Genomic DNA, 16,607 nt, shown 5'->3' with positions numbered 1-16,607 from the left:
GGGGATATAGACAAAACAGAGAAGAACCTGTAAGGGGAGAAAAGATTGGTTGGCGCAGTTACAAACATTGTTAAAGTACAGGCATTTAATTTTAGCATTATAAATATAAACCTACACAATTAAACAAAGAGTTACAATAAGTAGAACAAAGCAATGTCTAAACTAGTATATAACCTATGAATTCCGTAAGAAACTCAACAAATTAGAATATGAGGCTATGACTAGAAATTATAATGCAAAAAGAGTCATCGGGGACGTAGATTAGAAGTATCCATCTTTTCCGGGCAGTGTGAGTTCAGGAAACTTTTGAGTTTGATCGGGTCTTCATAGGTGACGGTATTGTTGTTGAAAGTAACCTTCAACAGGCATGGATGAAATAAGCCAAATCGTGCACCGATAGAACGTAAAGCTGGTCTCATGGCCAGAAATTCCTTTCTTCTGTCAGCTGTAGTCTTTGCATAGTCTTGCGAGAAAAAAAGTTGATTTCCTGATGATAAAATCCGCTTCAAGGATCGAACTGCAGCCAGTACCTTGAGAAGATCAGTGTATTTGAGAAAATAAAGTATGACCCCTCTTGGTTCACGTGAGGCAGATGGTGAGGAATGGAGAGGACCTAGCCTATGAGCATGTTGAATGTTCAAGACAGTGGTTTCTGGCAGATTGAGCACCTTTGGTAAGAATGATTTGAAAAAAGCTATAGGGTCAGAACCTTCTGAACTTTCTGGCAGACCGTATATGCGAAGGTTGTTCCTTCTGTTTCTATTTTCAAGGTTTTCAATCTGCTTCTGACAAGATACAACTTGAGATTGGAGGACTGCTACCTGAGCGCAAGCTGAGCCTAGGGAATCCACACAATGTTCAACCGCAGTAATTCTCTCCTCCATTTTTGCCCAGGTATCTGTCAAAATTTGGATCTTGGAGTTTGTCTCTTCCACAAAAGGGTGAAGTGCGCGTATTTCTTCTAGAAGGAGATCCATTGAGACTGACGTTGGCTGCTTTGGTGGAGAAGGAGGATCTTTTTTCAACCGTTTGGTTGATACTTTGATGGCTGTGGAAGATGAAGTAGAAGCATTTTTAGGAGAGGCGGTCAGAGATTCTTCCATTTTGGTATGATGAGCATAGAGGTGTGGGCGAGAAGTAAATGAGCGATTTGCGGGAACCACCAATGATCTTACCGTCTTTAATCTGCCCATATCGGTCACGAAGGAATAGTGGCACAACAAACACGTATTAGGCAGGTGAAGCTTTTGGCATTAGCAAGAACAAACGTCATAAACTTCAAGGCTGAGAATAATAATGAGACACTGCGTGATAATAACCTATAAAAATAATCCTGAACAGAAAAACACAAGAAAGGACCATGAAATGCAGAGAAGTTGTCTGTAGCAGTGTATGAAGAAAAAAAGTGCTAATTCACACAAAAAGAGACTCCATAATACCAACTGATGCATAAGAAAAACATTAGTTATCTCAGAGTGGTGCTCTGCATAACAGTAAATATCACAGCAAAAAGGCAGGAAAAAAACGAACATTGCCACCAATAATAAAGCCTGTTCAAAGCTTTTGTTAATTGCTTAAAACAGCGTCCCCTTGACATAGGTCAAGGCATACTAGATTCCAAGTAAAGCACTGCACTGGAGGGCATGGAGGGCGCAAGATGGCCGCTGGCAACACTGAGGAAAGTCTCTGGTGGCTGCTTGAAGTGAGAGGCGGTAAAACAATGTGCGCAATCCTCAGCAAAATAAATCAGTCGCCAGCCATTTGCATTGCAATGCGAGTCAGTTTAGGAGCGCTACAAATCAAAAATTAAGTGACCGAGGGAAAGACAATCTCCTCAGGTCGTGAGCATTATTAAAATGGCGGGCGCCGTGTTATAACAGGGAGAAGAAGGAATTCGAACCAGAAAGCGGGTCGCTTCCACGATGAAAAGCACTTCAGCCGTTACTGCTTGAGTTCCGACGGCCGCGCTGACATTTTCGCCGTTCTTCACAAGGGCGAAACGTCGTGAATCCATCGTCTCCTCCGCCGGCACCAGTAGCGTCACGGAGATGCCGCCATGCTCCTTGGACGCTAGTCATGCCCCCCGAGCGTATGTATATCATGCTCACGCTGCAACCAAGATAAACACACACTTTTCAGTCACAACCCAACCCAGCCCAACACCACTAAGTCAGGGTCTCCTCTAATTTTACAGACTTAGTTCACAGATACACAAACTCACAACTAGAATTGTAGGCAGACCACATTCAATACACCAGCCACTATTAGCTGCTAACAGTAAGTAAGAAACTCAAAAAATAATTGCAATAGTGGTCCGGTACAAAGTTACATTTAGCCGTGGTAGATAACATGCGACTTTAAATAATATAACATACCTTCTGATCAAAAATGTGAGTGAATAAAAAAAAACGCCAATCCCTAGAAAGATGCAGCATTGCAATAAATTCAAAGCGGGATACGAGTATTTCGAAGTAAATTGCTAAATGTCAGACACATGAGGTAGCAAGCCAAAGGCTGATTTATGACACAATAGTCCCCTGCTGTGCTAACAACAGTCTACTTGTCTAGTGTATTTGGGATGCACAACAGCACTCATCCTCAACCATGCAATGCCAGCCTATATTAACAGAAATCTCTACAACATGAGAAAGACGGTGAAAGGTGGAAACTGGTGCACGGCCAGTCTAAAGGAAAGGAATTGTTGAGATGTCTATTTATAAGCTGTTACAGTTACAAGCATGAAGGGTCTCCTCCTTCACTTGGCCTGCTCCCTCTGCCTTATCCCTTTGCCAGAAGAAGCTGAGGTCCTATAAGCACTCAGGGAGTCTTGATACACAACTTCCCTGTTGAGTTGAGTTTGGTATCATATGGTGTGCTGACAAACATCACCTTATTTTTCCCTGCCCCCTGACCCATCACATTACCATTTTCTCTGGAGTTGTTAACTTGCTTCAGTCCTATATTGCTGATATATTATGCCACTCATTAGTCCTCTGTGCACTCACCTGCATTGCCCTTCCGCTCTGTACAACAAGGGTGATCTTTTCTCTGCACTCGTCTCCCTAATCATGTCCAGGTTTCAGATTCTTATGTCTCTGCCACTACATTTGTGCTTTAAAACCACAATAGCAGTAAGTGATGTCAGTACAGCCTGGGCAACACTGGGCACCTAAGTGAGCTACCCTTTGTGCCTCTAATCATTTTCCTTATTTCCCAGTTCTGGGCATGTTCACATATCTTGAACCTCCAGGTCTGTAGAATGCAGGTGTTCTTGCCTCTACCCCAATCAGCCTCACTTTTGGTAACCAACGTCAGACTATTGGACTCTCCAGGCTAACTAGGGGTGATGCAATGTCAGTACTGTCCAAGTGGCTTTCTACATTGGAGCTGACCAAAGATAGTACTACAGGATTTGTTCATCCACCTCCTACTTGAGTTGGACAATGGTGGTATTTCTGATCCCAGTGCAGGATGCGCTATTGTTGTCTTCATCGCACATAATAGTTCTCTTGAGAGTTTGTATCCAGGGAGACATGGAGATATCTCCAGAAATAGATGCTTGCAGTGCTCACCAACTGATACAGTAAAGCAAAAAATCCCCATACATCATGCATGGAAGTTACAACAACTAATGGCTGTAATGTCAGCTGATCAAAAAAGGGAGTAATACCTAGAGCAACCAGCGGCTGAGGGATCGTGAATTACCCCCATGCCCGTGTGTACTGTATTGATGGTATAAGCTCTGCGAAACAGATACAGCTGAACCTGAAAGGTATTCCTATTAGCAAAAAACAACAATGACACTTTACTTTCAGACGGGTGTCGGCATCTAAAGACCAGGTTTCCATACTTGGAATGTGTCTGGTTCCTTGATACAGCATCAACATGTCTGATTCCTAGTTACAGCATCAACAAGATTAAAAGTTGAATATTATGCTTACAGTAAACATTGTATATTGGGTCGAGTTTTTACCAGCCCATACAAAATACAGTTGAATTTGAGTTCAGTCATTGCAATGCAAAAGATTACCTGCATAGTACATTTTTAGTTTGTGCTGGGCTTGTTGGTTACTCAACATTTATAAAGCTAAAATGCATAAATACAAGCCTCTAAGGGTAATAAACTTAATCCAAAAGATAAATCAAACATTATGCTACTGAAAGTTTAATTATATTTCTAAATTCAAGTCATGGTGACTACTTGAGGTTTGTTAATTTCCTCACAAAAATAATTAGATGGTTTAAAAGTGAATAAATACATTCCCTAGTTTAAATAAATGATCTAGAAGTCATTAACTGTTTTGATACCTGCAATTATTTAGGTGAATTACTAGACACTTGTGAATATTATAAATTTGAAATGGGTGTGTGCTCTTTAGAAAATGTACATATCACATGAAACCTATCCTCAGAAAGAAAAAAAGTACTTTTTGAATGAGTATAAACCTTTGTACTATTTTCTTGTGGACATTTTTATTCTATAGAACACATTTGTGTACGCCCTAATCAATCAGAAAATAAAGGTAGGGTGACAAAACTGTGTATATTAAAATGCATTTGTGAAAATTTATTTGACAGGTACAGTAAAGTAGAAAAATTAAATCACTGCAGAAATTGCTATTACAACGCATTGTTTGCAAAACAGATACTACACAGCATCCTAAAACGAAGTTCTGTTTAGACATGATTGCCCATTTTCACGTAGTAATCAAGGATTTTGTTTGGGACTTGTGATAAACACATATAATTGTGACAACCATTGTCAAATGTTTGTAGGACATCAGGTGGCCACTTGACTGCTCCTAAAGCATTGACTTTCTTCTCCCATTCTATTTCTTCTTGGATGAAAGAGACATGCTTTTCAGAATGCTGGGTGGATTTTGGTCTTTCTCTTTCTCAGACCTCTGTTTGTCCTCACTATCCTCTTAGTTACCCCTCAAGGATCTCACAATAACTTTCTAGCACCAGGGTGTGGTCTGCTGATAAAGATAAAGAAATAGCCAAAAAGGTAAGGTCTGTAGTTATCCATCATTTTCATATACTAACAGAGATATTTGGTCCATTCCCTGATGTCCACTTCATGATGCTGATTCTCATGAACTGTGTTTTTAACTGCTGGCAGCCTAATTGGTTAACTGTATGCCAGATGCTCTAAAGCAGTGAGGGTATAAAACACAGTAATAATGCTTTTGGGTTTGTGGGTGTCTTTTTTCCACTTCCTCCTCACTCAGTTGGGACCAAGGAGTTGCCTTTTATGGATAGCCACCTGATTGTGTTGCAACTGTTTGCCCTATCTCCTTTTGCTACAGGTTCTGCAGCTTTTACAAAATGTGCAGACATGTTTTCTAGAGTGGCAGATGTGGCACTCTCCTACTTTTTCCCCTGAAGCTGTCAGTAGTCACTTTGTTTAAAGTTCAGCCATACCTCTCTAGAGACCAGTTGTATCTGTCAAAGCCTCCATGATTCCAGTCTCCCAGACGGGTTCCAGTTCTTGACTGAAACACAAGTATTCAAGGACCTCTAAGTGACTTCTTTAGCTCAAGCTCCTGCTGCAACATGGCATGGATGTTAGGAAGTTTTGCACGTTTTGAATAGAAATGCAGAAATTAGTTGGATGTGAACTATCATGAAGCTAGGCTATTTTTGACACAGTTTTACCCAAATGAGGAAATAACATAGGATGTTTGAGATAGCCTGAACTATCAAATCAATCTCTAGTTCTCTTACTGTCTTCATGATGATAAAAGTGGTTGAAGGCTGTAGAAAATCTTTCAATGGACACTTTCAAGTGGTAAAGAGCTAATAAAATTCATGATTCAGAATCTAATAACGTGACTAATGCATGCAGGTGATATAGGGTTACATTCTGAAAAGAGCACTAAGGATCTTGGTGAGAGAATGCCTCTCTAGTAGTAGTAATACTGTACTGTACTGTTACGTGTGTTATTAATACAATGTATTTTCATATCATTTCAGATTCCTAGTCCTGATGATACTTTTGAAGGTAAATCTCTCTATGAGAGCTGGCACCAGAAAGACAACTGGACTGAACATATAAATGCTCCCCGGTAAGAGTGGCATGTGTGTTTTTCTTGAGATGTGGAAGATGCTAATTTTTTAGATGTTTTCCAAAAGATGTAATCAATAAAATTGAGTACCTCACAGTCTGCTTCATAATGAAAATACTCTGATTCTTATATCTGCTGGGTCTGTACAAATGGTACTTTCATGGCCTTAGCTACCTCTGTCTGTTGTGTTGTATTTGAATAGTTGATCACAGCAAGAGATTTACAAGAGAGCCCTTTTAAAAAGCATGATGTCAGGAGTCCTCTAATTCAAAATCTATGAAACACCAACCAGTAACATGTCCCACAACATTACAGTTTTAGGAAAAAAACTCAGAATAAATGTACACTAAGGAAATACCCATCATATAAATGTGCATTGAAATATACCTTTCATAACAATGTGAATAACGTCAGAATCCCTTATTTAAAATGAAAGTGTTAGGGACGCAACCCAGTAGAGGCACTTGGCACACCATCCCTGTAGTTGCTTGGTTGAAACAGACAGCTCAAATATGGACACAAACGTCTGGACTAGTGGCCCTATTTTCTTAGTGATCACAATATGATTTTAATATGCATTTATATTTTGTAAACACACATCTGCATGCATATCTCCTCTATCATCCTTGAACCATGAGAAGGGTGCATTTCTAAGCTCATTCTGAATGTGAAAGGCTTTTGTGTGTCTCTATGTTTTGGCCCAAAAAGGTCAGAGCATATATTAGCACATGCATTAATAGGAAAGGTTGAAAAAAGTAATCATTGACGATTATGCCTGCCGGGCTGGTTTTGGATTATGGACTCTTTGTAGAGAGGAACAAGTAGAGGATGCTGCAGATGACCTCCACAATTCTTCTCAATGCTTCATATATGTCAAAGTCATGGGTCCATGTAGACTAACCAGTTTGCTCCAACACTCCTTTGCACCATTGCCAAAGAAGCATATTGCGTCTCCATTGGTCCCTTTTAGGAATTGTTAAACTTCTTCTGTTCCTCTGTGGTGCCAAATGAATAGCAACTTTGTGGGCAGAGTAATTCCTGTGGTTCTCTAACTCCTCACCACCGTGGGACTTCCCCCTAGCCACATCAGCATGAATGATACGATCTTGAACTGGCATCTGAGATGGAAGTGTTTTGTGTTTGGGTAGGGGACACATCTCTTCAAAAGCTGGACTGGGCAGACTCTATTTTGGAATTTAGGCTAAACTGCTGTGCTGGTATAAGGGTAACATGCTACAGAAGCAAATTGTGCGTAAAGGAAGAATCTAGCATATCCTATTCCTGTTAAATCCTGTCTGATTTGGTGCCAACCATTCTTCTTTATTGAAGACTTGATGGTTAACATAAGGCAGCTTACAAGAGAAACATTCAATCACAGAGAAAGGCTCCTGATGGAAAAGAGGATCCTGTAATATTTAGCCCTTATGTCTTAAAAGCAGTGGCATCTCCAGCAGTGTGACTGCTCAGCCCAAATACTAGTATACCATCCATGCTGCAAAAGACTAAGCCAGCCACTGAAGTAGCTTATTGTTGAGTGTTCTTCAGTGTACCAGTGGAAGCTGGACTCAGACTTGAAACAAAATTGTGACCATATGCCTGATAATTAGCAGTATCCACAGGATATAATACTTACTATGACTCAAGTGGAGATACTGTTCATAGCTACGCGGTCATGATGATTATTTTACTTACCCTATATCCAGAACGTTGGGGCTGACTTTTTTTTTACCGTGAAGGAAGTTTGACACCACTGATGGTCTTCACTAGCATGCCAACATCAAAGGGAAGGGAATAAGACTAGTCTGATTATAGCAACAGAGCATGTGGCTGTAGAAGTCTGAAATTACATAATGCCAAAAAGGTTATTTTTACTTAAGCTTGCTAGAGATCAATGATGTGCATTTCAGTGGAGATGAGGCATTTGTTCCTAAATCTTCATGAGTCAAGGGGCTGGAACACTACTATCAGAGCAAAGTGTGCCCTGAAAGGGCTCTCTATTTATTGAGAGATTTCAGATAATTCAAGATAAACAGACTAGTCTCTGGAAACAAGTCCATAACCAATCATATTAGGAGGAAGTGGTAAAGACTGGAAAATGTTCATTTCTGGCAATTGTTTGGACATGTGCTGACCAATAAGAAGGAGTGCCCCATGTAATAGTGACAGTAAGACTTTGCAAGACAGAAGCTTCCTATGCGGTGGACTGTGTTGGAACCAGGAATATCATGGGAAGACTGGGAGTTTGGACTGATTCTGTCATACTTTCCAGGCCCTTCTCGCAAAGTAATATTAAGGAAATGGCTCAAAAGTGAGAATGTTGCTCTAATTTCACATGATAACAAATACAGCCTCCCTAGAGCAAAAGATGTCCTCAGGTAATAGACACCTTCATCAACTAGTCCTATTGGGCTACGTTAAGCAACTGATACACTATGGCACTTCCTACGTGCATGAAGATACAATATTTGCAGTTCAAAAAGGTGCTCTGCATTTCTCAATTAGTATTGAAAATTACAATTCACACAGTGCAAACCCTTGTGACTGGCAAGAGAAGTGGGGCGTCAAATGGGCATTGCTGCCTGTTACAGCACTCATGAGAAAGTATCCATGCCTTGAGATTGCTTAGGTTGTCACATAACATTGACTATGTATTGATTTCTGAGTATTTCTACCACACTGCCCATGTCCATGTACAACTTACCCCATTGAAGCCTTCTGGTGTCATCTTTGATTTGAAAGAACACCAGTGGAATCTTGAGTCATTAAAGACATGCCACCCTTGTGCACCTTATCAACTTCTATTCATTCCACTCTACGCACAATCCAGCATACTCCTATTATAACCCCTGCTGTGAACATAAGCTATTATTCTTCAGTCCTTTCTGTCAGTTCTATCACCCCCCCTCCCTCAAAAGACTTGCTGTAAGAAGTAGAACACTTGTAATATTACAGTGAGAGATCCAGGTTTTAAAAAAGTAGACATCGCCCACTTTTGGACAGAGATTATATAAACCGCAACCAAACAAATGCTTATCCTAAAGTTAGCCTCTCAGTAGCACATCCAGGAGCTAACTAGATGTTAAATTTTACATGCATCTTGAGATGTAGCCCAGAAATGACAATGACCGCTCCACGCATGCCCTAACTATGTATGCGGAATAGTGCAAACCATCACAGTGAATGTGCATTTTTGAAGTTTTACTACAGGAATTACAACAGAGCATAGGGGTTAAGAGGCGTTTTTCAATGCCGGTAAGAATATGTATTTTTTAAATGTATGTGTATTTATGTATATTTGTGTTTTTTGAAGTATATAAATACATGTTTATGGTTTTGTTGAGCCATCTCCTCCATCTCACCAGCTAATTTCAGCAACCAACTCGATCACGTGGTGTTCAAGACCAGCTCCTCTAGCAGGGGCACTAATCTACCAACCTCCCAGTCCCAGTTCCAACTTTGGGGCCACTCTTGTTGACCTCACCTCCAGCTTTCATCCTCTTCAGCAACCTCAACTTTCACCTAGAGGACCTCACTGACACTACATCACCAACATACTCAAAGACATAAGCATAATTGGAATCACCAAAGAAGGGAGCAGACCCACCCAAGTAGCCAGACACCTCCTCGACCCAGTCTTAACCACCTTCACAGACCTCACCTTAGACAAACCCACCCTCTCACATGGATTGACCAATCCGTCATCCGCTTCAGCTTACACCTACCCAGCCAACATAGAACCACTTTCAACAAGTCATCCCAGTGCAATTGGAACAAGATTTCAGAGGAACTCCAGACCACAGAACTTCTGTCTTGATGCTCGCCATAACACGGCTACTATTCTCAAACTTTAACATCTTCATCACCTCCTGCTCAAAACCTCCCACCACCCAGACCAAGCCACAAACAAGCTGGTAAACATAAGACATTAAACTCTCCAAGCACCAATGAAAACGGGTTGAATTCTGCAGCAGACACTCACCACAATGACAGACATATAAAAATCATCTCTCTGGATCTACCACCAGTGACTCAGGACCACCAAGTGTGCTGCTATTACTAAATGGATTGAAAACAGCTCCTACAATGCAAAAATAAATATTCACCATAGTGTAGGAATTCATGCCCACCACCGCCAGCTCCATGACCATTACCGCATCATGGGAACTCTGCACCCAGTTCTACTAATACTTCAGCAACAAGATCCCCACCATTTACAACAACTTTGCACCTCAATCGGACCTCTCCAATCTATCGCCATCATCCAATCTGACAAGAAGTACACTCCAAAAACTGCCCTGACTTCTCCTCGGATCCATGCCCACATTTCATCTTCAACGAAGGACTCAACCCTTCTTCACCACCCTCATGCCAATCTTCAATAGCTCACTCACCACAGCCATCATCCTGGACTTCCAGAAACACACCTTCATCTTACTCCTGCTGAAAAAACAATTGGAGGGCCTGAAGATATTGGCAAACTTGTTGTGGGCTTTGCTATAAGGAACCTCGTGGGATGTGTGTTTCATCTGACAATGAGGGAATCTGGGGGCAGTTGGCTGCGAGGAGACGGATGAAGCCGTGTACTTTGTGCATCTGTGCCGTTGATGGAATAAAGAATCGCAGTTATCACCTGCCCCTCACAGGTACCGCTCGTCACCAGTGTTAAGTCAATGAAAACTCACATGCTGGTGATAACTGTGACTCCTCATACATCTCCCTGTCTTTATGCCTGCCACTCTCCTATGAGTGTACCAATGTCTGCTCTCAGTGGTAGGACAGTGGATGCCTGCAGAGGCAGGCGCACACTCTTATGTAGTGCCTGGTGTGCAGCAGGCTGTAGGGGTAGGCACACAAGCGGGGGAGATGGATGATGGGATAGTGGAGTGGCAGGTGACCTCTGCCTCTACAGGAGTGTGCCAAACCCAATGAAAGGAAGGGATGCAGGGTCAACATAGACTCAGACAAGGAGTAAGGGTGAGTGAGGTATGTGACACTTTAGGGTGTGAAGAGGGTACAGTGCTGAATGAGACACAAAGAGGACCCCTGGGAGCCAGGGAAAAAATGTCTCAAAGCTTCATCCATATTTGCTCCTCTGGTGATGCCTGAGAGGCAGAGAAAGTAATGTATTTGAAGTTTTACACAAGTATTGACTTCCATTGAAAATAATTAAAAGTAATTAATTTATAGTGTGACCAACTGACTCTAGGTCGTTACGTCACTGTGTCCAGTCGTAAACTTTTCACCTACATTCACTTTTGGCCCTTTCGGGGAAGCACCTGCAGCCCTTGCTGCACTTCTTCAGCACAAGGCACTAAACTGTAGTGGAAGCGCCCCATCAAAATCGCACCCAGTTCTAGTCCGAGGATGTGTTTGGGAATCGTGGCGGCAGGACATTATTTTCCTTTCTGCGTATCTCTACGCATGTTTAACTAATGCTTCTCACATTCTTGTGGTAAATGGTGCCTTTTGCAGGTTTTCTAAGTAGTGTTAATGTTGGCTCATTAGCAGAGAGGTGCTGCCATTTTTTATTGCAAAAGTTTGCCTCAGCCCTCTCATCCACTGGGCTGCTTAACCTGTGATTGTCTACAAGACAAAAAGCAGAAAGCCAGCAACTATATTTTATTTTGCATTTGACAACTCTGAGCTTTGTTGCTAGGACATTTGGTACCATGATCAGTTTTTCCCCCCAACCAGTGGAATGTTGCATTATGGGACTTCTAGTTTTGCTTTTAACAGTTTCATCATGGACTCAAAACCCCAGCTTTCAAAGTGCTGTTGGCTAAAAGGCCAGAATTGGTCACTTGTCAGCTATGTTTTAAAAGTTTAAAAAGCCCGACTAGTTTCACGCGTAAATACAAAAGTAAACTCTATGCACATATTTTGTGAGGGTTCACTCTTACACTCACATGATGCATTAATACAAGCATTGACAATGTGAATCATTTTTAGGTCTCGCCTAGCTATTGCGTTTACGCAATCGCTATGCGAGACTCTAGTAAGAGAGGCATTTCAAAGTGCTCCCAAAAGTGGATTGCATGGTGAGCACTTGCACAATCCCGTGCATCGTGCCGCCATGCAATCCGTTTGGGGAAGCGCTTCAGCCCACTGGCGCGTGCACGTGTAGCCACAGCCTCGGCATCATACTTCAAAGGGTCCGCTCCCCCGCCTGGAATGCGCACCCCGCCAAGCGCGCGCACCACGCTCTGCCGCGTCTCGTCGTAATTGTAAACATATGACAAATTTGCTTTCACTTTCGCGCGGCGGGCGCTCGCGTCTGGACCACTTTAGAAGCCGGGCTTGTCTTGTGTCTATGATCGCGATCGGTTTCACTTTCACGGCGGCCGCGCGGCATTACTACCCTGCTTTTTCCCCTGTATGAATCAGGCCAGAAAACACATTCCACCAAAGCCCTAAAAGATACCTTGTCCCAGGAGCGCTATTGTTTCCGCTGTACATTTCAAAAGCTTCATTATCCAATTTGCTAACACCGCCATCTGCCTTCCTCTTGCCTGCTCTTTGAACGCTCCTCCCCCACCGCGTCTTGCCGTAACTGTAAACATATGACATATTTGCTTTTACTTTCGCGCTGCGGGCACTCGCGCCCTCACCACTTTAGAAGCTGGGCTTGTCTTGTGTCTATGATCGCGATCAGTTTAACTTTCAAGGGCGGCCGCACGGCTTTCCATCTTTGATGAGAGCCATAATTCCTCAAAGGGGTATTGATGTCCTCTGTGCTCAATGTGAGAGCAATTTTATGTATAGCAATGACATGAAAATCTAACCTATATTACAATGTTGTCTACCGTATGCTCGGAATCCTCCTTGCAATAAAAAAAATAGTTTGACGTTATCGAAAGTTATAGAGATAAAGGTCAGAGTTTGTCACGACGCATACATCCATCCAATCCCTGAAGAGGAAAGCTGCAAACATCTGAGATGCCACTAGTATTCTTCCACCCTTACGAACATTTTCGCTTCACCCACCTACTCACCCAATGATATAGGAAGGCTGAAAGTAGTGACACTTTCATCACTCATCCTCCCTTCTGCTTACTGCGTGATACTGATTTGGAGTGGACGCTCACCGTGGACCATTCTTCATGAGACAACCAGGATCATAAATCCTTCTCTCATTTTGCCTGTGCTTTGGCTATCAACGTCAGAGACTAGCATAGCTTCTTTGCACAGATTTGTAATGTGCTGTCCACCCTCCACTCAGAGACGTTTTAAGGCATGGGCAAAGTGGGCTCTGGCCCATGTCCTCAGCCTTTCAGGGGGCCCTGACAGAGCCAGCTCTGTTCTGCAAAGGGCCTTGCCCTGATGACCTTGAATACGTTTTGAACAGATTGTTGTAAAGAGCGTTTTTCTATAATTTATTTTTAATCGGTTAGAGTCTATTACAGAAATTTGGCAGACAAAATGTCTTTGTTTCTTGCAACATCCATATAAAACGTTTCTTTTAGATCAATACAGGACCTCACATATGTGAAATGGGAGGGTATCTCGGAGATTTACAGTAATATTAGTGAGCTGCTGCTGTGTTACAATACTGAAAACAAAACATCACTTTTCCTGAATATCAGAGTACTCACATTTAGGATTTGAGCAAAGAGGGCATGTAAGAGCTGAAACTGGATCATTAAAATCAAAGCTGTTCCGAACAGTGGCACCCAAAATATATTTGGCCCAGGGCCCCTAAAATCCTTAAAACGTCCCTACCTCCACTACAAAAAGTATAGCTTTATTTATTTCATGCGTTTGTGTTTTCCTGTTAATCCACCCCACCAGCTTCGAGGCTCCTTATCAAGTGCAGCAAGGACGCAGAGTTATGGTATTATGAAACTGCCTTCCTTGTTTAGTTGAGCACTCCTTCCTAGTAGGGGAGTGTCACACCGAGCCCCTTCTGGTTTCCTTGGTGCAAAGAACCCAACCAGGAAGTTTCTCTGTGATTCCCGACTTTAACAAACAGTTTCAAAGAAAAAGTTGACAGTCAAGGATTTCAAGCATGCGATATCGAGCAGAAAGTTAACTCAGAATACTATAGGTAATTAGTGTAAGTGGTGCAAGGGCTGTCCTGTACCTAGCACCTACACTACTTTTATTTCAACATTAAAATAACAGCACTTCTCAGCAGGAATGCAGTACTTTTCTTTATTTGTTCATTCATTTTTATATGTATTTGTTTGTAGAGAGGAAACTGTCATCCGCAGGCATCCTAGCACTAGAACTGCGGAGAGACACATAGGGAGGGGGACAAACTCAAACAGTGACAAACTAGAGCCAGAAAGGCACACAAAACTGAAAAAACAAGCATTGGCATAGCCAATAGGTCTCGCCTTTGGGACCTTATAAGTGTTTAGCCATGCAACACTTGATGTTGTCGCACCAAGGATATTGTGCTGGATAACTTCAGCACAATATCCTTGGTGCAACAACATCAACTGTTGCATGGCTAAACACTTATAAGGTACAAGGTTTCGCCATGCAACAGGTTATGTTGTTGCACCAGGGATATTGTGCTACAAAACTAATGCTTGTTTCTTATATGTTGTAGAAAGTTTTATACCGAGATTCAAAACACAATAAAGGTACAACAAGGAGGGAAGCAATGCAACCTTTCGTAACATGAGTAATAAGTTAAGGACAGGTGACAGTAGCAGAAGGAACAGAACACGATTCTCTCAACATACAAGACAGTTACAACACACATAGGTAACACACTACAGAAGGAATGAGTGGAGTAGTTAAAGACTGCTGTACGAATTCCATAAACATATGAGAGTACAAAACTGAAGGAAGAAACAGTCAAACCTTTTATGGTTTCAACTACATTCATGTACTCTTAGGGGATGAAGGCTCACCTCCCTAGTGTGGTAGGCTTCATTAGTGGGTTCTGTATCCTTCACTGGGGAGAATTTCAGAACTACTACTGTTCACGGTTTGTAAGTCTCGTAGTTAGGAGTTTCCTAATTTGGGTGCGGATATGTCACTTATGTCAACATTTATGTTTTCTTTGGTAAACTGTCAGACTTATATTAAATTTGTGTGTGGGCGAGCTAAAATGTGTTCTTTGCTGGTGTCTCCCCTCCACAAGACTAAAAACAGGAGGGTTGAAGAACAGACCCTGTTTCTCTTTTCCATCAACATGTTTTGGTACTTGAACATTGCCCCTGTGCAGTCAGATATCTTCCCTATCTCACAATAAATATTGTGAAACAGTCCCTGCTTCATAGCGAATGTCACCAGCCTCAGACCTGGTGTGGGGCTGGAAGGGGTGGTGGGGGGCTTGGACAAATAACCTCCAGCCCTGCTCCTTGAAGCGGCCTTGCACCATTCTGTTGGCAAAGCTGTCAGCACTTGCACCATGTTTCACATGACCAGTACAGTAATCGTAGCCGGTGCTATGAAACAAGCCAGGCGATGCCATGCCGCCCAACCACAGTCGCAGCTGCCTGGGTGTGGGAAGTTGGAGTGCACGGGCCTTGAGACTGCGAACCGAATGCCCAAAGCATCTCCTGCTTCACTACCAGCACCATTAGCAAAGTGGTAGGAAGGTAGCGATGCTTCATGAGAAGCCCCATCTTTGTTGCATTCTGTCTGGAAAAGTAGCACTGTCACGGCTGCCTTTTTCTTTTTATAGCTGAGGTACAAATATTTACATAAAACATTTATGTTGGATGTTTAATTTTAGCACCTTAGATTTTAGCACTTTAATGAGTGACTTTTATTAGAATTAGTGAACTGCAGCCTTGCTGCTGTGAGAGTTTTATTTACGACTGAAGAGACAAGTGTGATGTCTTGTTTCTCCTATATAAGATGTATTTTTAGAGATGGAGAAACATTATGGTGTTTTAGACCACACACAAGAAAGATTGCTGTACAGTGTGTATCTTGAACTGAATTATTTGAAAGTTCTCTCAGATGCGATGATCATGGAAACGGAGGCACAGGGAAGAAAAGTAATCTCCTGGGGTCGTGCTGATTCCGGAATAGATTGTGCCATTCCGATACTGTATGGATATCACATTCTTTCCCCGCTCTGCTCTGATGACAATTTTATTTGTGGCCTAAGAAGCAAGTCTGCTGTCTTCTTCCTTTTACTGAATTGTATCGTTTCAAGCTGCTTTCAAATGTGATGATCTTGGAAAAGGAGGCAAAGGGAAGAAAAGTATGTGTCCAGGATCACACAGTTTGGTGAAGTTGGGAAAGTGTGATTGAAACCAGGGTCTCTGGGCCAGGGCCCTTCTATTAGTTTTTGCCATGGTCCTACTGGCCTAACTTCCTACTGGCCTGGGCATCTTATGCAATCAGATTCAAAATAACCTTTGTATTTTTATAGGATGAGGTAAAAGCACTGGAAACGCCCCTCTTCATAGAACAGGTACGCCTTGAGCAGAAACAGCTTCCCAACTTCAGAAGACAGGTACAAGCCTTTTCCATCACAGGACAGGTACAAACTGTGCAGCAGCAGTGCAAGCTTTACTTCCTCACACAACTGGGACAATGTTGCAGTAGCAAATCAAGCTTCCTTCTTTTGCA

General features: G+C 42.2%; 1 protein-coding gene across 2 annotated transcripts in view; it reads left to right on the top strand.

The window, feature by feature from the left end:
• Positions 1-16,607, top strand: part of LOC146805833 (glutamate carboxypeptidase 2-like) — a 428,404-nt gene that overhangs the window by 293,595 nt on the left and 118,202 nt on the right. For both annotated transcript variants that reach the window (XM_085623137.1, XM_085623138.1), the window contains exon 14: positions 5,977-6,068. In XM_085623137.1, the coding sequence (XP_085479263.1) occupies positions 5,977-6,068 (92 nt within the window). The remainder of the gene's footprint in view (positions 1-5,976; positions 6,069-16,607) is intronic.

Source organism: Triturus cristatus, chromosome 8, assembly GCF_964204655.1.
Source record: "Triturus cristatus chromosome 8, aTriCri1.1, whole genome shotgun sequence".
In the NCBI taxonomy this organism is placed as follows: domain Eukaryota; kingdom Metazoa; phylum Chordata; class Amphibia; order Caudata; family Salamandridae; genus Triturus; species Triturus cristatus.
This window is presented reverse-complemented; position numbering and strand designations above follow the sequence as displayed.